This window comes from Galleria mellonella, unplaced genomic scaffold (genome assembly GCF_026898425.1).
Source record: "Galleria mellonella isolate WM207_F2 unplaced genomic scaffold, CSIRO_AGI_GalMel_v1 utg803, whole genome shotgun sequence".
NCBI classification, from domain to species: Eukaryota; Metazoa; Arthropoda; class Insecta; order Lepidoptera; family Pyralidae; genus Galleria; species Galleria mellonella.
Genome location: NW_026442160.1, coordinates 56,588 through 82,890, shown reverse-complemented (window position 1 = coordinate 82,890; position 26,303 = coordinate 56,588). Strand labels below are relative to the sequence as shown.

General features: G+C 31.9%; 1 protein-coding gene across 1 annotated transcript in view; it reads left to right on the top strand.

Moving 5' to 3' along the window:
• Positions 1-25,375, top strand: part of LOC113522757 (uncharacterized) — a 216,739-nt gene extending 191,364 nt beyond the window's left edge. The window contains exons 4-5 of the mRNA XM_026908565.3: positions 20,886-20,996; positions 21,593-25,375. Of these exons, the coding sequence (XP_026764366.1) occupies positions 20,886-20,996; positions 21,593-22,670 (1,189 nt within the window). The 3' untranslated portion in view covers positions 22,671-25,375. The remainder of the gene's footprint in view (positions 1-20,885; positions 20,997-21,592) is intronic.
• The last annotated feature ends 928 nt before the right edge of the window (positions 25,376-26,303 follow it).

Here is a 26,303-nt window from a genome sequence, read left to right as displayed (position 1 = left end):
ATAATCCAAAAGATTGGTAATTTGAACCTAATAAAACCAATTACGAAAAGTAAGGTTTATGAGTAGGACTGTGTAGTCAATCACAATATAGAGCGAACCCATACTAGAAGGGAATGTTGTAGATGGAACGAAGACTTTAAATGCTATTCATAATATATAGTGTAAATAAATATACACCACCGTTGAAAAATACAGTATTTTGGTTTATCCGAAATGCTTCGCCTCCTCCCAAAAATAAACAGGAACTACAGATCTCTTGAGGCTGTCATAGCACCCAGTTTTTATATAATATAATATATATATATATATATATATATATATATATATATATATATATATATATATATATACACGTCATATACACTCATCCATTAGTCTAATTATGTTATTATCGCTGCTCTTATCTGTGAGGTGGTATCAGTCATTCTTTTTTTTTCTCGTCTGTGACTAAGAGACATTTGTACTTTTACCGGTTGGATGAAATATTATTATTATCTATAGAAATGCACTTAATTAACTATATACATATATATGGAAAAATGTTTACCGTTTCTCTCAATACAATTGAAAGCAATTAACATCATAATGTCGCAATAATAAATCTGATATTTTATTTTCCAATCCAATGTATTAAGAATCGATTTAAAGAGTTCCCGTTACATTTGATGTGTTCACCGGCTTTTTTTATTGTAGTTATGTTGTTAATGCAAGTTGTTCGTGACGCGTACAAATTGTTTTATTAATTTTGTGTGACTTTTATTAAATGTAGATATTATCATATGCATACAGTATGATTTATCATTATTTCAACACATGTTAATGTTCATTTAAATAAATAAATATTAAAGAAACGATCAATAATATTATATTAATATAAATATATTTTATAAAAAATATCTTCGATAAATCTTAGGTAAAAACATCTTTAATATCTTAATTTTCTCACAAACTCTCATCAAAAAGAAGGATGGGATCGAAATTGAATAAATGTCGCGTAATAAATGGGTGTCTCAATAACAAAAGAACACCTAGGTTATGGAATGATCTCCCTGCCGAGGTTTTCCCAAGAGACTACAGCATGGGCTTCTTCAAAAGGGAGGTAAAGAGGTTTCTTTAGAGTTGGTAACGCGCAAGTAATACCCCTGATTGATATTGTAGGCGTTCATAGGCTACAGTAACCGCTTACCATTAGGTGGACCGTATGTTTGTTTGCCACCTTAATGGTATAATAAAAATCGTATCAAAACCAGAACGTGTGATCACCCTAGCGATGACCAAACAACGGCGCCTGCGCATATGCAATCGCCGAACACAATTGTGTCATTGTTGTTTACTGTACATAGCCACTGGTGTGTCCAACATCCTTGCAAAGGAGCAAAATAGATATTGTTTTTATAATTATGGCACAAGATTATGAATGTTGTAACAATTATGATACCTTCGTACGAATTAGAACTGAGTATTGTAACATAAAGAGAGAGAGAGAGACAGAGAGAGAGAGAATATTGTTGATAATAGGAACTATAGTGGTTATATTTCTATATTCTTTTTTTATTATTTATATTTCTATTTTATTTTTTCAATCTATCTACGTTTAATTTGGGATTTTTGTTGTTAACATGTCAATCCCATATAAACAAGTTATGTTTACATTATGTTAACATTATGTGCAGTAAATTATATACGTATATATAAAATCATCAACGTATTAATCAATATATGATAAAATATATTAAAAAATAATCACAAACTGTAGATTAAAAAAAAACAATTTCAAAACTTCATAGCTTTGAAAATTGTTATAAAATTTAGCTTCCAATTACAATCCAATCTTCATTTCGGTTTTTACAACAGAAAAACTCTTGTAATTTATACTTATAAGAAATCTGTAGAGAGGTCAATTCTGTACATGAAATATATTTCCAAAATAACTATCAGGGGGTGATTAGTGCTCGATACTGATGCTAAAAATGCAATCAGCAAAATTTTTGTCTGTCTGTTTGTCTGTATGTTCGTTATAGAAACAAAAACTACTCGACGGATTTTAACAAAATTTGGTACAATTATTCTTCATACTCCTGGGCAGGTTATAGTATACTTTTCATCATGCTGCGATCAATAGGAGCAGAGCAGTGAAGGGAAATGTTGGGAAAACGGGAGAAGTTACTTTTATTTTAAGTTTCCGTCGCGTGTGCAATCTTAATGACCACTTTTTTAAATGTAAAAATGTCCACCCGTGCGACGCCGGGACGGGCCGCTAGTGTATAATATATGTATATATCACCTGTCGACATCTACGTGGTCCCCCTGAAAACTATCTTGATGACGTAGAAGAAACTGCACGTTAGAAATAATAAAGATCCTGTTTATTTATTTTTTTATTTTGCTTATAGTTAATTTCCATCGAATTTAATGACCATAAGAACGTGTTCCACAAATAAAAACAGACTTCATTTTTGGCAAAACCGGTTAAAATAACCGGTTTTTTTTTAAATTTAAAAACTAAACTACTGCACCGTTTTTAATAAAATTTCTATTGAATCAATCTGTAAGTATTTAATATCCTTTCAGATAAAAAAATAATAATGTTTCGAATCGGTTTACAACTGATAAAAAATACAACCAATTTAATAATCTTCTCCTTTTTTGAAGTCGGTGGGAAATTTGTTTAGTTTTTCATTAAATTTAATTGAAACATACTGTATATAAACCTAAGTACATGTATGACTACAAGTTACAATATCGTGTTAAGTTATAAGTAAGTACTTTACGTGAAGCAATCTCCCAGTCATCTTGTGAGTGAAACGATTTAATATCAGACTTATGGAGCATATTAAAATGAAGGAGATGAAAGTACGTACGTACATAGTAAAGGGATCGGAGAAGATTAATTATTGGAACAAATTCCCTTTGGGGTTTGTTTTGTTTCCTAGTACTTGCAACTAGCTTTTACCTGCGACTTCGTCCATGTGACCGGGATAAGATGTACTCTATGTTCTTCTCTATCCCATAAAGTATGTCAAATTTAAAAGTGATTGGTAAAGCTGTTAAGGCTCTAAAATATAACAAACTAATTCATTTTTATTTTCATTACTTATATTTATTTATGCTGTACTAGCTTTTTCTCGCTACTTCGTACGCATAGACTTTAGCATTAGTAAAATCAAAGAAAAGGACCAGTTCTAGTAGTGTATCAAAATAAATAGATAGATAGATAACCTTTATTACCAGTAATAAGAAAATAAAAAAATAAACAATAAAAAGAAAAAAAAACATTTAATGTTGCTCACCTCAGCTGTTGCTATATATGTACAGCTCCAGCGAGATGTACCTATATAGCGCTGATTTTCAGGCGGCCCCTTAATTCCTTTACCTTTAGCATGCGTGTTGGGTCGCCAATACCTATTTCTCGGATGGGAGACTCAACACGCTTAACAACAAATACATAATACATTACAAACTAAACTGAAAAGAACAAACTCTGATTAAATTATCGCACTTCACAATGACAGTATCATAAAAAAAAACATATATGCAAATTCAAATTATCTTTATTCAGATAGACTTGTTTATAAGCACTTTTAACTTTTAACAACTAAAGTTAGATCTAACTTTAGGTTCTTTTTTTTTATGGGTGAAAATGGTATGGTAACCCCGCCTGCGCTAACGGGATACGCTAGCGGAGCACCAGTGAAGGGTGATAGATGAGAATGAAAACAGTGCCAGTTAGCCCATCATGATGAATTCATTAGGAATTAACCATGATAGTTTCCAGGGAGAACCGCGAGGAGGTCGACCTGGTTGGGTATATTGCTAGCAATGGGATTCTCAGTCTCCATTACTAACAATCCCTCTAACTTTAGGTTAGGTTAGTTAATTAGATTTTCATAAACACAATATATATAGTATAAAAAGTGTGTTTCTCCTATTAATCCTCTTCTCAATTCCCTCTCGTATTTCCCTCTCTTATCCTCCTAAAATTATAAATATTGTTTTAAAATTTGGAATGGCTAATATTATTTATTCTTTTATAAGAAACAGGTTGAAGCAATCGCCTTGACAGAAATCCGTTGAAAACTCGGGACTCTTCGTTATTAATAATAACTTACAGAATTATGAGTAATTAAGTTAAGACAGCGTGTCTAATGGATGCTTTTAAACAGCTTAACGTTAACTTGCATGCAGGCAAGTAACTTGTACATTTAAAACATGGCTTTAAAACCATTGATGTATTATAACTTTAGATGCATGTTAGAAAACTAAAATAGGAAATCCATTGAATTATGATCCAGCCGTTAACTGTCCGCTGCTGAACATAGGCCTACCCCATCATGGGGGTTTTGTCAATAGTTGCCACTCTTGGCAGGTGGGTTTGTAACCGCATTCAAGCTTTGGTAATGTTTTAATAGGTACGCTGATGCGCATCCCTCGACTACTAAGTTCCCTTAGTTGCCACTTTCGACACCTACAGGCAGGAAAGAAATTATGACCTCATTTGTTACTTTATTAAGTGACAATCGTAGCCAAAAGTAAAAATAAAATATTCTCTAAAATTAGATCAAAATGTTTAAACACGGATTTTTATATCTACAATATTTGCCAACACTGTTATGTATAATTAATTTATGTTGTATCAAGTTCTACGAAATCAACTTATTTATTTTAGTTTTATTTCGGAACAATATCTATATTTTTAGTGACAATATAGTGACAATACTGGTCCAATAAACAAATATGTTAAAAGTCTGTTATCCAAAAAATAATAGTGGATAACAGACTTTTAACATATTTGAAAATACATATCAGACCGATATGACGATATCGAAATAGGTTATTGGTTTTTTCCACCATCAATGTCCTGAGAAACCAAATATAAAGATATCGGATCGGTATCCATTTTACCTATGCCTATTTGAATGTGACTGGTGGTGTCCACGTTCATGTCTACCACGTTCCGTCAGAACATCGTAATTGTAGACTTTCTAAGTATTATTATTATCTTTTCTTATATCTTTATACCAATTATAGAATTGGCGTAATATGTTTTTATCCATATTACCCAAAGTTTTGACTTTTAATTATACGACCGACCGCCATGGACATAACAGAGTATACTGTTTCGCCCATGATGTATTATTCCTTTGTACCCAGTAAATTCACGGTTGAAACACGAATGGGACAGAGATACCCAAGCAATCGACTTTTGTACAAAGTCTCCCTCTGGTCAACCCTTCTTAGAAATATATTTGTTGGAGGTATCCGCCACCTACGACATGGAGAAAAGTATCGAGGAAATAAGAGGGAGATTTTTGGAATAAGTAATTAGTAGAGAAGGAATGAAGAATTTAATTAAAGGTACTTATATAAAAAAAAAATACGAAAAGTAATCTAGAGTATTTTTTATATCGATGTTTATAGGTGACTTTACTTGTCGTCTTGAGCTCAGATATATTGGATTTTCGTGTACCAATGCGCCGACTGTAGCGCAGCGGTACACGTCCTTGGTAGCATGCATAATTCAGACGGGGAAAGTGCCAGACGCGCCAAATGTAAAAGGTCTCTCATATGGCTTTATCCGGGTTATAAATGGTCGATGTTAAACGTAATTCGTAATTGGATTGAACACGTCGATTCTTAAATGTTCCACTTTGTTGAACTATCTCGAAAAATAGAGTATTTTAAGGGGTGATATTTTTAAAGTGTATCTGTAATGTTTATCTGTGATAGTTAATTTTAAGGCACTTTATTTTTAATTGGAGTTTAAGTAGGCATGAGGAATATGGGGATTGGTATATGTTGGGATCATTCCCCTGCATCCTGCGTTGTATGACGTCAATATTATAATAACATAATCATTGTCATTCTATATTATATAAAAGCAACAGATGTGTTTCTTGCCCGTTCTTCTCAGGTGAAATTGCATTCCGAACTGGGCGATAAATTCATAAAAAAATGACCATTTATAAATGATTATTAAGTTTTTTTTTTAATAAAAATTGTTTATTATTATTATATATTGGACAACCGATATTATCTGTTTCTAGGCCAATATTGTATCTATAATATATGGATATTGCTATACCCATATTAGGTTTAAAGGATTTCCAAAAATACTGCTGCCATTTAACAGTTGTATATTAATAGCTTGCATTAAATCAATAAAAATCGTTTGTTCATTTGAATACCATCCGTTTACAAATTAATGCTTAAAAAAAAAGGAATTTCCTACGAAAATTACTATAACGCAGTCCAAAGTGTACCAGAGGGAGACTTTGTAAAAAGTCGATTGCTTGGGTACCTCTGTCCCATTCGTGTTTCAACCGTGAAGCAGTTGTGTTTGCATGGTTATGTTTCGGTTTGAAGGATGGGATATGGCGTGAATTTACTGGGTACAGAGGAATAACACCTGAGTTCTCAGGAATGGCAACGCATGAGGGGTATCATGGACGAAACAGTATAGTCTGTTATGTCCATGGAACTACACATGTTTATAGACGACGGTTACCACTTTCCATCAGGTGGGCCGTCAGCTTGTTTGCCATTCTAAGTTGTATATAAAAAAAAACCTGCCTATTAAAGCATCTATCTATGAGTGCGAAGCCGGGGCGGACCGTTAGTCTTTTATCATTTCAAATCTACCAATTGTGCAGGCAGAGTTACCTCCCAGTTTCATAAATAACAAAAAAACTGTCGTATACAATAGTTTGTTTTTTTTTTCTAAATAAAAAGTCAAAATTTTATGAAAACAAATATTTTATTTAAAACACTTCACAAGTCATAAATGCTAATGACATTACCTATCCCATCACACCTTTATGTGTTTATACTCTAAAGAGCTGACTATATCCCGCCGGGGAGTCCGCGATCAGGTTTTTATTGACACCAATAAACGCAAATAAGTTATTCTATAAAAATGATCGTAACTCGCGAGCAAACGTGAATTTTTTTTTTAATTTATCTCATGCCTCATTGTATTACAATGAACTGTACTTGAATTCAAACGTGCTTGACAAAATGAGGGCAATTGGGCGGTAATAGAGTTTATTTTACTGAATTAGGTGTAACTCCTTATCGCTGATTATTAGAATTATTTTGTTTATTAAATAGTGGTTATTTAATAGTGGTAGTTTAATAATACTTAGTGGAATTAAACAAAATAATTTTAATCAATTGACCAATAGATTTTTTGTAAATTTCACTTAATTTAAAATATTATATACCTATATATTATTATTATTTCTTTATGTATTTTATTTCTAAGCATTGATTTAATATTTATATTTGTTTTTTTTTTTTACGTTTGTTATATATGTTTTCGTTACTGTTACTAGATTAAATTTGCCTATTAAAGCTAATCCAAATTATATCGGCCATTAACTGTCCACTGTTGAACATAGACCTCCCCCATAAAGTGGGGTTTTGCCAGTAGTTGCCACGCTTGGCGATTTGGCAGTTGGCTTTGGTAATATTTTAAGAGGGACGCTGCTGTCCATCCCTCGAGCATTAAGTTTCTATTGTCGCCTCTTACGATACTCACGGGAAGGGGTGGCCCATTCTATGTCAGAATCACACGACTGTACATTAAGTGTTACTAAATTAATTTCACTTAGTATACAATCATTCAGTCAAACCATTAGGACGCTAAGAGATAAAAAAAAACCAAAAACTAAACAAACTTATTCAAATCACATTTATAATATTATTAATAAAGATATCGCGCAGTAGTTTATATACTTTTACCAGAGGGAGACTTTGTATAAAAGTCGGTTGCTTGGGTACCTCTGTCCCATTCGTGTTTCAACCGTAAAGCAGTTGTGTTTACATGGCTGTGTTTCGGTATGAAGGATGGGATATGGCGTGAATTTACAGGGTACAGAGTAATAACACCTGAGTCCTCAGGAATGCGACGCATGGAAGGTATCATGGCCGAAACAGTATACTCTGTTATGTCCATGGTACTGCTCATGTCTATAGGCGACAGTTGCCACTTTCCATCAGGTGGGCCGTCAGCTTGTTTGCCATTCTAAGTTGTATAAAAAACAAAATACTTTGAATTAATATAAATGAAGAACACTTTAATGTTTTCAGTTAAGTACTACTTAGAATAATTGACTTAATAAAATTTATGTTTACCCTAACTTCCAAAAACTTGGTGTTCTCCAAAATTATGCGAAAAGCTTTGCAATATAGAAACAACATTTGAAGTTTTGTTGTATCAGTTACCCGAAATGATTATTAACAAAGGAGGCAACTGAGTAAATTACGTAATTTTAGAATTCCTTGAATAGAATCTCTATGATGTGGTCCCTGACTTTGCCCATGGGAATCAGTGTACGAGTAAATATCAGATCTATATTATAGTGATATGATTTCTCTGTTTACCAAATTTATTATCTAAACAATTATAGTGGTACCTCGACATATGAGTTTAATTCGTTCCGTAACCTTGCTTGTATGTCAAATTGCTCGTATTTCAAAGCAATTTTCACCATTGAAATTAATTGAAATGACATTAATCCGTATTCTCAAAAAAACAACTTTTTTGTTAGTGTTAGTCTGAGGTGGGAGAAACTGTTAGACACCAATATCCACCCCACATATGGGGGTCGCGTACAGCGGTGTAGTGTGCGATTCCTTATATCTCAAATCTTGCTCTCATCTCAATGCAAAATATCGCTCGCTCGGCGGCTCGTGTCTTGAAACACTCGTAAATTAGGGCACTTGCATATCGGTAATACTGTATTTTAAAGAGAAAACATTAAATAAGAACATATTCTCAATTGTGTTTCTACCGTGAAACAGTTGTGTTTGCATGGCTGTGTTTTGGTTTGAAGGGTGGAATATGGCAGTGAATTTACAGTGTACAGAGGAATAACACCTGAGTCCTTAGGAATGGCAACGCATGGGGGGTATCATGGGCGAAACAGATATAGTCTGTTATGTCCATTACTGCTCATGTCTATAGGCGACGGTTACCACTTTCCATCAGGTGGGCCGTCAGCTTGTCATTCTAAGTTGTATAAAAAAAAATTGAATATTGTTATCCCTAAAAATAACTTCAATTGTGGAAACCCAGTTATTTTGATTAAAAAAACTTGATAAAATCTCTATGAGGCCGATCTGTCTTAATATCCTTTCAAACAATAAAAGAATTTTTCAAATCACTTGAGAATTGATGGAGTTATGAGATGATGATGATGATGAGAATTATGATAAGAAATATAGAAAAAATATAAATTTGAAGTCAGCTGATAAGTCACTCGTATGAATTCGCCAGTATTTTTTCTGTATATCACACAATACCTTTCTCAATGCTAGAAAAGTTTTATTAATTACTGTTGCAAACTGTGGGGTTTACGTCCATGTTATTTCGTTTTAACTCTCTTATGATTGATTACTCTACTAACTAATTAGCTTTAGAAGGTAATGGAGAAGGGGAGACAATTACATCGTGGCTATCACGTCGTATGCCATGCAAACACAACTGTTTTACGGCTGAAACACGAATGGGACAATTTTGAATTACTTTTGAAGTCACATAAATATGTAACTTTTTTTTTTTAAATACAATAAAATCGAATAAAAATATGCAGTTCGTTGAATACAGAGTGAATAAAGTGAATAACTGGCTGTTAAATTATTCAGTTCCCATGTATGTACATTAATTGGAACGTTTGACTAAAATTTAATTGCTACGCGATGGGTTATGCCGCCTATCTGTTTCAATGTACCAATGGGTACATCTGAAAGCCTTTGACGCGTAGCAGTTCATTTAATTTATTTAGTATACGTGTTTGTTTTGACGTTGCTGTATTTTCATTCCATTTGCTGCATCATCTAAACAGGAGTAATAATCAGATGATGATGATGGTGATGATGATGTATATATAGTTCATGAAAATTAAATGAACAATGGTTAAAAAAATAAATTTGACATCTATGTTTTTTTTTTTCTGATGGAAGTAAGTATCCACTCGTATGAACCCTTTCAGAACTGTTATTTTTTTTCATCTGTATATCACACGATAATAAGGAGACTATAAAAAAAATAAATAAAAAAAAATGCTTTACATTTTTCGAAAATCTAGTTTTATGTAATGTGGACTGTTGCAAACTGTAAGGTTTACTGTGAAATAATGTTAATTTAAAAACATTTTTATTACAAAATTATAAATGAATTAACTGTGATAAAATGATTGATTACTTTTTTGGCATAATCAGTTATTGGTACAAATATAAAAACACAGTAAGAACAATAATGGAAAAAAAAAATCTTTATCTATGTGTGGAAAGACAATTACATCTTTGTTGCTATAAATGTCGCATTTTATTTTTCCTTGCATCTCACCATTTTACACCTAGTAAACACAACTATTTCAGCTACTCTCCTGGCCTTCTTGGTATAATTTGCTACTACTGCTACTTGGTCGACAATTTTGGTGGTAGAACATTTATCTTGTAAAAACTGTCAGCCAAGCGACGACGAAAGTAAATAAGTCCTTGCTTTTTAGGTGTGCCGTTACAAGTCGTTTTTTTATTCTTGATATGCAATAAAATCGAATAAAATATCATACGCAGAGTAAATTTTTTTGATTCTATAAATGTTCTGTAATACAGAGTTGATCTATAAATTAACGCCACCCATTGAATAAAGACCTCAGGTCGCGCAACCTCAATATATCGCTTCTTTTTTTACACCATCTCTTTACTATCCTTGTCACATTATATTGGAAGCCAAATGGGTAATCTTATTGTCCAACCACTTTACATCAGTTACATCTCCGTCTAATTGCCTACTTATTTGTTACCTTGTCACTAAAAACGGTGGTTTAACAAATCTGTTAACACGAGCTGTGCATGCACCATAATACCTTTTTGTTTTAGGATTTGTAGTAAATGGTATGATGAAAAATTATTGTCAAAGTAAAGCAGGGACGCCGTCATACAATTCGTTAGGTCCTTCATTGTCATCAAATTCAGGTGGAAAAAACTCCCTTTAGTTTTGGTAAATGACATCTGCGCTAATTCTAGCATTAGCTGCTAGATTCAATTTGCTCGACAAATTGAATCTCCATAATAATTTTCATCAGATGATAATAATAAGTCAGAAAGATCTCCTTCATCTTATCATCTAAACCTCCAATGAGGACATATTGGTGTTTTTGCATCTGAAAATATAAGAAATATCATAATTCATTTTATATATTTATCTTACAAAAATGATTAATAAAACGTTAAAAATATAAACAAAACATATTTTTTTAAAAAACCGTGAACAATGAGAAAAACTGATTTTTTTCATTTGAAAAATATAAAAATCGAGATTAAATATAAGGTAATAAAAAATACACAAATATTACGTTACACATGACCCCAATAATATTAGATATTCGTTTATATTTTTTCCAGTTGATTTCATGCACTAATTTAATTTTTTTTAAATAAAATATAAAGCTCACCTGTACAAAATCACGCACGGACACTGTCGAAAAACGCTAAAAAAAAAATGGCGTAAGTAGTATTAAATTGTAGTTTTTTTACAACCCCTTTTCAATCGGAATGAGAGTTTAATATTTAAAATTATATCTTATGTCTACAATTGTGCACGCCAGTTCTGAAAGGGTAACTTGTCCTTTTATATAATTTTTGGGCATTCAATGTTATGATGAAAATTTCCACCATTATACAAAGAAGGATTAAGGGAAGAAGCTTCTAGCACATCCTGGATACTTCATACAAAAATGCCACGATCCGTGATCGTCACAACTACAGAAACAATTCATGTCTGTACATGGGATAATGTGTTAGTGTCTAGGTTAGGGTTTGTACGGAAAAAGTGCGCGCTTCGATTTATTATATAACTATTTCCCGCAGCGTTACCTGCTTCTATGTAGTTCCCGTATATCATTCTTAGTGGAACTCTTCACGAATCAGGTCTTATATTGTATTATATACTTAAATGATAATAACGTGCTTAATACTATAATAATAATAATAAAGTTTCAGTAAAATTCGACTGATCTGTTATTTTATAGCATTTTGTATGTAATTCTTTAGATTGATATATTTTTTTATTTATGAACCGATTGAAGTAAAACAAACAATAAATGGTTCTTCAAAAGGGAGGTAAAGAGGTTTCTTCAGGGTCGGCAACGCACGCGTAATACCTCTGGTATTGCAGGTGTTCATAGGCTACGGTAACCGCTTACCATCAGGTAAGGGCCGTATGCTTGTTTGCCACCACAGTGGTATAAAAAAAATGCTAAGTGGAGTAAACCGCAACGCATTAGTGAAAACCACATTCAAATCTGTTAAGCCGTTTTTGAGATTAGCGTGCACAAACGTACAGACAAACAGACAAAAATTCTAAAGGTCATTGTGTGATTTTATTATATGTATTGATTGATTGATTGAAGATCATTTGTTAATACTTTTATTCATAGATATTTGATCTCTTTCACTTTGCAAGCAACGAAATGTTCAATACTAACAACTTATTCAAATAAGACTATAATTATGTTGTAAGTATGTAAATGACCTTTGTGTGAATATAATTCGGCATAGAAAGTGTTAAAATTTTACTAACATTTAGCGAGAATATTTAGTCAATGTTATATGTTACTCTAATCATATTTTTACTTTTTTTTATGCTACCTAGAATGGCAAACAAGCTGACGGCCTACCTAATGGGAAGTAGTAACCGTTGCCCATAGACACGAGCAGTAACATGGACATAACAGGGTATACTGTTTCACTCATGATACCCCCTATTCGTTGTCATTCCTGAGGACTCAGGTATTATTCCTCTGTACCCTGTAAATTCACTGCCATATCTCACCCTTCAAACCGAAATATGGCCATACAATCACAGCTGCTTCATGGTAGAAACACGAATGGGACAGAAATGTCCAAGCAAACGAGTTTTATACAAAGTCTTTCTTCGGTACTTGATTACTTGATTTTCTTAGGACAAAAATAAATTATTATGAACTCTTTGCTAAAATTGAAACAAGTATTTTATGAGATTGGAAAAGAATAAATTATTTCATCACAACTTGGTGCTAATAAAAATTATTAAGAAATTTGTTGTTGGCGACTAGACGCTAATATTTTTTTTTTTTCTATATTTTACCTCGCGTAAATCCATATGGTACTTTCTAATCTTATTATATTTATATTTCTATTTATTTAAACTTTAATGCACAGTGAAATTCTATGTACATTTGGGGGACTTAACACCGGACGGTGGGGGGAAAGGGATTGTTAGCAATGGAGTTTGACAGCACCATTGCTAGCAATATGCGCCATTAGGTCTACTTCCACGTGGTTCCCCTTGGAAACCATCGTGAACAACTCTTGTTGAATTCGTCACGATAGGCTAACTGGCCTGCTTCATCCTCATCTATCAATGTTCACTGGTGCCCCGCCGGTGTATACCGATAGCGCGGGTGTGGATACCATTCCATTATCACCCATTAAAAAAAACATTTGACCGTGTTCTCTACCAGTGAGTCATTGGACAAACCGAGAAATATGCGGTGCATTATTAATTTGAAGCAATATTTTATTATGTATTTTAATTTAGGATATCACCTATTTGTGTGCTAAATTGTATTCAAATCCATTTAGTAGTTTTTGTATGAAAGAGTGACAAACGTCCATCTATCCCCATAAACTTTCGTATTTATATATTTTTTTAATGTGTATGATAATGGAATGGTAACCCCGCCTACGCTAATGGTATACGCTGGCGGGGCCTCACTGGTGTCGATAATAATGGTGATGATAAGTGAGAATGAAAAGGCAGGTCAGTTAGTCCATCGTGATCAATGCACATGGAATTCAGCACGATGGTTTCCAGAGGGGACCATGTGGAAGTCGCCCTGACAATATACCCTATATTGCTAGCAATGGGACTGGTAGTCAGCATTACTTACAATTCCCCCGGTTTTTGTGGAAGAAGATATTAAATTATTTATGAAGAAAAATGTAATTCTAGTAAGATTTTATTACTAATTTAAAATATCAAATTAGTAATACTAAAGTGAAATATAACACATTGGAATTGCTCGAAGCACTTCTCCATATTACAAGTCAAGCATTCCTAATTATCATATCCCCCTTTCTTTCGTATCACGCCAGATGCCCACGGAAGCGGTGACCACCTGCGCCGGCGCAGTCGACCGCGTCAACCGCACCTCTCTGCCCTCCATCAGGGAAGGAGCGGCCGTATTTAGTGATGTGCCGAGTCAACTATTTTTTATTTTCGAGTATTTTAACATTCGACATAAAACTATCGATTATTGATTCGAGTCCCACGATTGAGATAGGACTGGCGGTCTACCATGATATGAAATTCCGAATTTTACTCAATTTCGTATTTATTTTTGTTCATACCGAAATCAGCTCAGTAAATAAAGCTTAATATTTCGTTCTTCATAAATCCCACCTTATGGTGGGATTTATGAAGTTATGAATATAGTTTTTTTTTTACTATTATTAGTAAAAAAAAAACTATATTTTAAGGTTTTTAAAAATTTTATTGGAATGATAATGAAATAACCCTACTTGCGCTATCGGTATGATACCAGTAAACGATGATAGGAGAAAATGAAGCTCATTGAAGAATTAGCCCATCCTGCCGAATTCATCAAGAATTAACTATAATGATAGGATGGGATATATAGCTGACAAAGCATCATATAAGTATGGGTCACATAAGTAATGGAGTTACATTACTATCCCTTATCCTCTCATATTAAAGTCGGTACTTGTATGTATATTCGAGTACTTTATCAAATTGCAATATTATTTTTTATCAATTTCTAATACTTTTGTCTAATTTTTGTCATGTCAGCTCTTAACTGTTCACTGCTACGCTTAGCAGACGGATTGGCAATCGCAGTCAGGCTTTAAAAATGTTTTAAGAGGGACACTGCTTCCCATCCCTCGCCCTCCCTTACGTCACCCACGGGATAGGAAGGAGTGGTCTATTCTATGCCGGGACCATACGGCCCTATTTTTTTACTACATAAGGATAGTTTTAATGAAATGCTAAAACAGATATAGAAAAACGTATAATAAACACACGAGTAGTATTCGAGTGCCGTAATTATTCGAAACTTATATTCGAATAACTTGAGTACGAGTTCCCCGATTACCAAAATACTTATTAGATATTCGAGTCGGTACTGGAGTCAGCCTGACTCAGCACATCACTAGCGATATCAAGTGACTCAGTTCCCTGCTTGTGGGATTCAGTTCCTGTAGGTTTTTTAACGTAACGTCTGCATTGAACGTTAAATTTGCAGTTTACAAGCTTCTCCTCGGATACCTTGTTGTATTTTTTATTCATGATATTTTAGTGACATTTTGTTGATTTGAGTGACATTTTGTAATTTTTGTGTCACACTTCAAATACATTCTCTAAGTGACTGTTTAATTCAGAAAAAACGTTTGTTTACCTACAGTTGTTAAAGTCGTGCAGTTGAATTACCTAGTACATTTTTTTATTGACATTTGTGTGTATTTCTTATTTTTTTTTTACCATAAAGTGAAATTTTAAGTATATTCTTAAAAACTGTTTAATTTGAGACTCTCATATTTATTATTGTTTTTTTTTTATATATTAAAAAAAAAAAAGTATTAATAATATATATATTTTTTTAAAAAAATTTATGTCAGTTTTAATAATTTACTAATATATGTTGATTGAAATGATTAAATATATGTAGAGTTATTACTATAATTTAATTCAGTCCTATATATATAATATGTGATTGAAAGTGTTTGTCTTTATTTTGGAATGTTAATATTTTATAATAAAATATGAAATCTCGGCAATGGTGAGTTAATTAATATTTAAGTATTATTAGCGATAAGGGCCGGCAACACACACGCAACTTCTCTCGTGTTACAGGTGTTCGTGGGCGACGGTAGCCGCTTTCCATCAGGCGGACCGTCTGCTCGTTTGCCTCTCTAACAATAAAAAAAACTACTGTTGATATGAGATGTTATACTTGTATTTCTATACATTTATAATTTTAGATTTTGTTCTACAAAAAACAGCGACTTTAACATGAAAAAAATTAAAATAAAAAATAAATAGCTTTTTACTCAAAATTATTACCATCATATCAGTTTTTAACTGTCTACTTCTAAACAAAGCCTCCCTCTAGGGGTGGAGGAGGGGGGGGGGGAGATGCAGTTAATAATGTATCCTTACTTAGCACATAGGAGACTTTATGTATTATTTCAGGCGGGTAAAATCGCGAGATGCAGCTAGTACATAATAAAAATATACTTGAGATGTGACCTCGTATAATTTTTTACTCTTTTTTTTAGCATAAACATGTCAACTGTTTTTAATGCAATAACAACCTGCTTACGCGTTAATTCGGTTGTTATTTCTTTCAACGAATTCTTTTTGACTAAAAAAGTTAATTTGATTTTTCTTTTTTTTTAATTTTTAACTTAATTTTTATACAATACTAAATTAATTAAAATATAATTGAAGTTATTACAATATTATCTTTATTCAGAAGGATTTCTTTACAAACATTTTTAAATCGTCATTTGTATTGAATGCAAAGTTCGGAAAGTTGTTATCTGTTGAGTTAAATGTAAAATATACTTACAAAATGTATACCATACCATATTACAATACCACCTGCGTACAAAATGTATACCACTGCGTTAGGTTGACTGGAAGAAATCTCTTTTAGAGATAAGTTCGCCTTTGCCAACATATATATATATATATATATATATATATGTATATATATATATATATATATATATATATATATATATAATAGTCTATAAAGTTAAAAATAAAATAAAACACAACAACACCTTATATATATATATTTATATAGGGTGATAATTAATATATTCCAATGATGACCATGTGTTAGTTTCCGATTTTATTGTATGATTGTAAGATAATTAATGTTGTGTAATTAATTATATTGTATATCCAATCTATGGATAGGCTGTGTTCTCCTTTAAGACGTTAGTAACATCTGACTAAAAAATTGTAATGTACAAGCTCACAATATTTATATATTCTATTCTACCGTTAAAAATACTAACTGTTTATTGTTCTAAGCTTTTAAAACAAAACAAATACCTTAATAACTGTAATTTGAGTTGGTGTCGTAGGCGCTTTGTCAATTGTTCGTCTTCAATCATAATTGATTCGCCATTATTTGAGTTAGTCCGATTGATTGATCTAGAAATCTGCTTGAACAGTTTGTTTGAAATTATTATATTATATTATATATATATATATATATATATATATATATATATATATATATATATATATAAATTGTAATAAATAATACATTTAAAATAATCTTCTTCATAAAAATTAAATTATTTTAAAGTATTCGTGTGTTTTTAATAAACAGCTTAAAGGGAAAAGACAGCTTTTGAATTGCAAAATTAAATTTATTTTAATGGTTAAAATAAAAGCTATTGAGCTTAGATGCTATTAAATTACTCAACGAACTATGAAGAAGGTTTTTTTAATGAATGATAATGTTATAGTAACTCAGCCTGTGTTAACGGTATACGTTGGCGAGGCACCAGTGAGATATCATAAGTAAGAATGAAAAGGCAGGCAGGCATATATATATATATATATATATATATATATATATATATATATATATATATATATATATATATATATATATATATATATATATATATATATATATATATATTTCCCATTCCCATGTACAGACATCGTCTACTTGAAATTTTATTATACTTGTATTGTAGTAAGATTTGAATTTTTATAAATAAGGAAAATATTTTGTGCCTAATTCTAGGTAATTTTTAATTTACAATGTTTTTAAGTTGGTATAGCTATGTTCTCAACGAATTCGTTATCAAGAAAGTAAAGAAATAGAACTTCGCTCAGTTTTTAGTAATTTCAATTTCATTTGAAAAGAGATGAATTTTTAAATGCGCTCGGGACACTCTGGATTCAATCGTTACATTCTAAATTCAAAACTAATTTATTCATATACAGAGTAAAAATATAATCGTTGACATTATAAATTATGTATCTGTGGGACCTTTTTTTTATGAGCAACATTCTTTTTTTATTGATTTCAAAATAGGAAGAGATTTTCAATATGGTTGTATTTCTTTATATGTTTGTTACTTCATAACTCCGTCAGCTATAAAACGATATGGATTTTTTTTTTTATGTGATAATATCCCGTCTCGTGTGGTCCCGGCATAAAATAGGCCATCCCTTTCTTTTCTGTGAATGTCGTAAGAGGCGAATAAGGGAGGGTGAGTGATGGGCAGCAAAGTCCCTATTAAAACATCTCCAAAGCCCAACTGCGGTTGCCAATCTGCCTGACAAGTGGCAACTACGTAGAAAACCCCCTTAGGGGGAAGCTTATGTTCAGCAGTTGACAGTTAAAGGCTGATATGATAATGATGATCTAAAAAGATATATTGACAGATTAACTGTCATATCTGTCTGTTTACTGTATATCTATCTTTTTGTTGTACGGATAATCTGGTAGTATTGTTTTATTGTTACCCTATTCCCTTTGGCCGCAACAGAATATCAGTGCTTTGCTCTTTTGAGGACGAAGCAATAAACTGAGTTGTGGCCATTTTGTATTGCTATGGCACACTCACAAACGAAAATTGTATTTAGCTTTATGTATTTTTTTTATCATTTATGTTATCTCGCTTTTTTTGTGTATGTATGTTGTAATTTGTGTGTTGTAAGTAATGCAAATAAATTATCTATCTATCTATCTATTAAACCTATGTTTTTTTTTTAAATTGGTTTAATAGTTTAGTTTTTGAATAACTGATTTTGCCATATAATCCTGCGATTCTAAAGCGGATCTCAGTAATGTCAGCAGTTAATATCTGTCCGGTTATGATGTTATGTGCTGCACTAAGATTACCTCAAAGGCACTGTAATCACGATAACCCCAGTCCCAAACGATCCAGGAAGGGTTCGGATTGGTGTAAAATTATAGCCCGCCGGCACAGTATAACGGGTGTGCGCATGCGTGATCATTCAAGCGATAGGACAGTGACTGAGCACATAAAACAGAATTACAAAGGAAATAAAGTAAATAACCCGTACGTGCAACTCTCCTATGAAAAGGGATTTATATTATACTTACCTACACTAAGAAAATATAACTATTTATTGTTTACGGCCCAAAACTTTGCTTGTTTCAATTATGATAATATTGTAAATGTGAAAGTATATATTTTTTTAACCGCTTAACCAATTGTGATGAATATTTTACTGAACTACGTGTTGTCTTGCAGAAGTCTATATCACTGGTTATTTGATTAAAATTATTTTGTTTAATTCCGTTATCATTAGTATGTGTGTGGCTGCAAGCACTCGAAGATTGGCCACCACTATTACTACCAGAAGTTCCACAACGTTCCATATTAGCTTTAAATTTTCGACTGCCATTTTGTTTGCGTTCGTTTTGCAACACGTCTTTCACTTCTAAATGAGGCATCTTTAGAAGAATTATTAGATCGCTACTCTGAGCCTAGTGTTAATAGTTCGGCAGAAAGCACACAAGTGCATATTCATATATATATATATATATATATATATATATATATATATATATATATATATATATATATATATATATATATATATATAATGTAACTTACAATGGCAAACAAGCTGACGGCCCACCTGGTGTGATTAACTATAATAATATAATATATATATATAGAGTAGCGATCTAATAATTCTTCTAAAGATGCCTCATTTAGAAGTGAAAGACGTGTTGCAAAACGAACACAAACAAAATGGCAGTCGAAAATTTAAAGCTAATATGGAACCTTGTGGAACTTCTGGTAGTAATAGTGGTGGCCAATCTTCGAGTGCTTGCAGCCACACACATACTAATGGTAACGGAATTAAACAAAATTCTTATATTTTTTTCTTAAAAGAAATAAACAATTCATAATGATTCGTAATGATGCTTATCTTTACTGCATACTTTGATTTATATTTGAGTGTATATGTATATATATATATATATATATATATATATATATATATATATATATATATATATATATATATATATATAATGTAACTTACAATGGCAAACAAGCTGACGGCCCACCTGGTGTGATTAACTATAATAATATATATATATATATATATATATATATATATATATATATATATATATATATATATATATATATATATATATATATATATATATATATATATATATATAGGTATTACGTATTCTTTCATTAATTATTTAAATGCATCTCGTATTTTATTACGGTTGTTGTACATTTTGAGTATGCAATGTAAACTCGACAGCTATATTTTTCATAGAAATCGAATCCCGGTAATCTGACCACAGTGTTATTACGCCAAAGGGATCAAAGTATAACCTTTCTCTGTGCAAACAATATAGGCTTAACAGTCTCCGGTCTCCGAGGATAAGTAAATGAGGAGAATGGCGAACTATGAAGATATTCTCCAAAGAATAGAATCGAGGTTAGCAGTATAATTAAAAATAAATAAATACAATATATAAATAAAAAAAAAATTTTGATCGACCTTTCATCATCATCATATCAGCCGTTAACTGTCCGCTGCTGAACATAGCCCTTCCCTATAAAGAGGGGTTTGCACTGGCAACTGCTGAGTTGCCAACCGGTCAACGAAGTTCTTTGCTCTTAATTTTTACGGAAAATTAATAAAGAACAATCAATTCAAAATTGTTGATCATCACCGAACCCCAATTTATTCAGACAGTATAATTGTTTTCATATTCCACCTCTTTGTAAGCAGGAAATTACTTGGAAATGTAATAACTGATATTTTTTGTTCACAGCCGAAGCGAGTCGGCTCTGAACAGTCCGACTGAGCCCGATGTGTCTCTCGCGGCTTCTCTCACTGACCCGCTGGAGGCTCACACCCTGGACGAGGCGAGGAGAACCATAAGGTACAAATTATCTTTATACATACGAATATTATAAAATTGTAATTAGACTAGACGATATCTATCTATAGTAGATATTGAAGCAAAAATTACATAAGAGCAATAGAAGCCATAATAAAATTTTTTAGGATTTTTGTCTCTCTCTCTCTCTGTCTGCCAGAATGTTTGTTCTGGCATTATGCAAAAAATATTGCTGCAAATTGAATGCAGTGTTTGTTTTGTTTCTAAAGCAGATATAGAAATGCTCTATGTTATTGGTTAAAACTTATTAGTAATTATTGTGAATACATATTTTTTGTCGAGGATGCAGTGACACAAGAAAAAGGCAATCAAGGTTTTGTCGAAATATTAATTTAATAATGACAATCTGCAAACTGTCCTATCACCTTAAAGGGCTTAAAGTAAAATAGATAAAATTATTTAACATTCTGCGGTAACTTTAAAACTTAATTTAAAATTCCTTGTCTGTAAGTATATGTATCTGTTGATGACATATAACAAAACCCAATTTTCCAGTAATTTCCACTCATTAAACCGTTAAGAGATAGCTAGAAGAAAAATGAAAAATACTATATCAAAGTGTTTATATATCTTTGCAGAGATCTCCGTATGAAATACCGAGCGCAAGCGCATCAACTGTTAACATGGCGTCGAGCGCATCGTACTCAAGAGGAGCTCGTCTGTCGTCTGCAACGAGAGAAAGCCGAGCAACTGAAATCCCTATCGAGTCAACTTTTACTCTTCGAGTCCCGACTCGTTCGCAAGCAGAAAGAGATCACAAACATGTTAGCTTTAAGAGAAACAATCATTATGAAGCAACAGAAAGTGATTGAATCGCTCCAAGCCAAGCTTCTCGATAATGGTATCGATACTTCACAAACAATTCCAGATTTTAGAGAACTGCTCCAAGATACTCATATAACTGGCGATTTCGATTCTTTAAATGATTCTGACTCGGCTGTTATTATGGAAGATGTAGACTCAGATTGCAGCAACCTACCCCACATACCAAGATTTAGGTCTACCAACCCTGATAGTGTGACAATAGTTAGATCGATATCCGATGCTATAGATCCAAATTTAAAATACAATATTGTCAGACGATCAAATGGTTTCCTGCGCAGACCAGAAATCTTGGAAACTGTATACAGCGTAGAAGAAGAGGCTGATGGTGATTCTACTAAGGGGCTAAGTGCGCAAAGTAGCACAGAAAAAGACATAAAAGACGCTAATAAAACCGATGAGGAAAAATACAAAGAAACTAGTCTTCTTGCTCAAAGGCGGGATAACTTTCGAATGAGAAGTGTTGTTTTAACAGCCGAAGTTAAAAGTATAGATAGTGATAAAGATCTTAAAGCTAAGACTGGCAAAGAAATGTGGTCGTACAGTTATGTGCCAAAAAGGATGACTCCTGCCAACGATTCAGATGAAGAGGTTACTTCGAATGCCGAAAGTGATGAGGGCGAACCGGAGCCACGATCTAATCATGTGGTGACATACAATAGAGTTATGTCCAATCATCGAAATGTCACAAAGCCTAAAGATGTCAAATATAAAAGAATAAATAAAGCTAAATCGAAAAGTTTAGAAGAGTTGAGGGGTAGATTAAAGAACTGGGTGGAAAAGGGGAATAAGTTGTCAAACATACCATTGGAGCACGCTCAAAGCTATGCCTGAACGATTTTAATAAAGTTCCTTTAATTAAGTTCCCGTGTGAAATTTCAGGATGTCGGAAAGTTTACGGCGTCCCAGTTGTGTTCGACGGAGCGAGAAATTTGCTGTTATTTGTTTCCAAAACAGCTTCGATCAACCACAATTTAAGGATCACCGTATTGTGTTTGTTAAAGCCACACGTATTTAGGATTTAATTATATGAGCGTGGAGCTTTATTATGCTGAGAATTCGACTGTGATTAAGTCGGCGACGGTTTTGAAATGAAAATGTAATGTATCCGTATAAAATCTTAGCAAAATAAAGTCTATTTTTAAAATATTGAAACAATTAAGTACCTTTAAGTAAATAGGGTTGTACCTAACAGCTTTACTGAATGAGGCAAATTATTATTGATACTCTATTCTTGATACTTGGACTATTGTAAATAAATTTCTTATATGTATTAATATATATTTGCAACATAAATCTAGAGTAAATTGTAGATTTTTAATTAACACTGTCATCACAATTTTCTATTGAAATATTTTATTAATTAGTTTTTTTATGGCGCATAAAATTAAATTTTCATTATTTGAAACATAATGCAAAGTTTACTTTTTCGTAAATATTTCGCGCGTGAAGTCGTATAACTTAATCTTCTATAATTGTTTCACATACAATTTCAATGGAAAATGGTGAAGAAGCTTTGGAAATAACAAATTTTTGCACACGACTGATTTTACGTATTTCATTTACTAAATATAAGAAGATTGATTGAAAAACGTGAGTCGCTTTGTTGGAATTGAAAATGTTGTTCTGTGATTTAGAAAAAAAAAAATCTCAACATGTATGTATGTTTATTCTTTACTTGTTATTCGATAATACATTGCAGCTGTAAAAATTTTGCTAGTGTTTAATGTTTAAAGATTTATGCAAAACTAAATAATTGTTTAGGGGAATGTTTATAAGTATTGTATTCGTCTCGGTGCCAATTATTAAACTAATATGTTTTTCAAGTAAGAAGTAGATTTATCACTTTGTATGTGGGACGTTGAATGGATTAAATAGATAGAGTTTAATCAGATTTAAACGAGTACTTATTTTTAAAACAACTAAAAATGTGTTCAATGAAAGAGGACTAAATATTATTTAGAAGTAAATCCTATTCTGTTAACATTTTTGTTGTATTTTTGTTATTTTTAAACTTATCACTATAAACCCTAAATACTCGTTTTAAATTTAATTTACATATTTGACATTATAACAAGTGTTAAGAAGAAATATATGGTCGTAACCTCAGATGGAATAGAGGCTAGATCATATTCCTCTAGATAGAGGATTCGTATAAAAAACGCTAATCCAAAACGAAACCAACATTTTTATTCTTGTGTATTGTGAACAGTGATACCAGAATTTATAGTCAATACTCAGTAAGTCTGAGAAATATGTACTATAAGGTTATGGGTAACATTAAAAATAACACAATATTAAAAAGTCAATATTTGAGAATAAAATTACTATTCTGACAATGAATAGAAAATTGTCTATTTATTGTCAGAATCATAGAGTGGTCGACATTTTGATTATCCATATATATTCAATGTACATTATGTATAATTACGCCAGAAAAAAAAAATCATATTCAATTATAGTTAATTCGTATTGAAAAATTCTTTCGATCCGGAAATTTTTATCAAAAATAGTTATCAATTTTATTTTAGTATTGAAAAACCTATGTGATCTGGGGATTTTTTAATCGAATTTGAACCTGAAACACTGAATAAATGCGCGTTTTTTTTATTACAAAACATGCGGCTGTCAAAATTTTCCGTTGATTGGTCATTCGTTGGGAGCGCTTTGGAGCGTTTTTGATGCTATATCTAGATGTATAATGATATTCATGATCTATGTTTTTTTTAATTATTGAGAAGCATTAGTTGATTACTATGTTAAACTACATTAAAACCATATTACTTAATACATATTATAGTTTCGGTGACTTCTTGCAGAATGTAGACCACCTTTACGTTACTTTTTTAATAAGAGAGTATATAATTTAAAAAAAAATATTCTCTTTTGGTAATTTGTATATTTTATAAATAATTATTAGCAAATTTTTAAATTCAAATTATATCGAATACATAAGTGGTTTATATGAATAAATAAGTAAATTACAGTAAGGGTTTACTAAAGTCTCAATAGGAAATATAATTAATGATTCTATTCCACGACTTCAATTGAGAAAAAAAGTTATTTTGATTAAAAACTAAACCTTCTTCTTCTTCTTCTTTTCATTTAAGAGTTTCCTCTTGTCGGTGCAACTAATTCATGCATCTTCTTCCAGCCAGTTCTATCCCAGGCCATATCCTTGACCTCCCCATACGACATGACACCTAGTGTTTCTTTTATCTGTCCCATGTCACATGTTTCTATACCACTGAACCGATTTTAATAAAATTTCTATGGGACCAATGTGTAAGTATATCCTTTCAGATAAAAAAAAATCCAAATCGGTTTAGAACTAACAGAGTTATGAGGTCACAAAAATAAAGTAAAAAACAACAGAATTAAGAACCTTTTTCTCTTTTTGAAGTCGTTGGAAAAAGAAACAAAAAATATTTAAATAAGTATACATATTTCTAATGTACTACTTTTATTTAAACAGTGAAATATGTTTGTTCTAAAGATTATTATTTTTTCATTTTATTTTATTTATTCTTTATTGAACATATTACAAAAAAAATATGTCTAGTACCAAAGGCGTACTTAATATAGCATTCTCTCCCAGTCAACCTTTAGCGAAACAAATTTAATTACGCGGTGAAAAAAATTGAAAATTGTTGCAAATAAATATTTACACGTACGTATCGATATATTTTGTTTATTATTTATGTTTAAATAAAATATATAACCATTTGAATGTTCAAATAAGTTATCACATCAACGTCCCATATAAATTGTCCCACATATCATTTTCAGCTGTATGAAAAAATGGCTTGGAATCTATATTTAAATAAATCATATGATTAATGTGCCCTATGTTTATTACTTAATAGGAATCCAATACGCTGATTATTTAATTGAAATAAACACGATTACCTGTATATGTATAGTTTTATTTCTATATAAAGTAAAGTCTTACATTCCACCATAAACTAAAATTTCATCCCAACCATCTGGACGAGTGGCGGTCTTCCACTGTGTGTTTTTCAAGGCACTTTCTTTCACGCACAACCACTCTTTGGAATCAACTTCCAGCAGCAGTATTATACCGAACCGATACGACATCGTAACCTTCAAGAAAAGAGCATATTCCTTTTTAAAAGGCCGGCAGCACACCTGCAATGCCGTTGGTATTGTGAGTGAACTTGGGTAGTGGTAGTCACTTACTATCAGGGAGCCGCATGCGCCGCATTCCCCTTACAATATAGAATAGAATACTTTATTTGCTTTGAAATGGTGATGAGTTCTTACTGAACAAGTAAACAGTTCTATATTCTGCTAATATTAAACATGCAAATAATAATGTAAAGCTTTTTTTTTTTAATATCAGTAAATAATTTACAATTCACAATACCGGTACAGTACCGTACATAATATGTCACATTTATATTTATACACGATATAATTTAAAATCATAAGTGTTACATTTTAGTT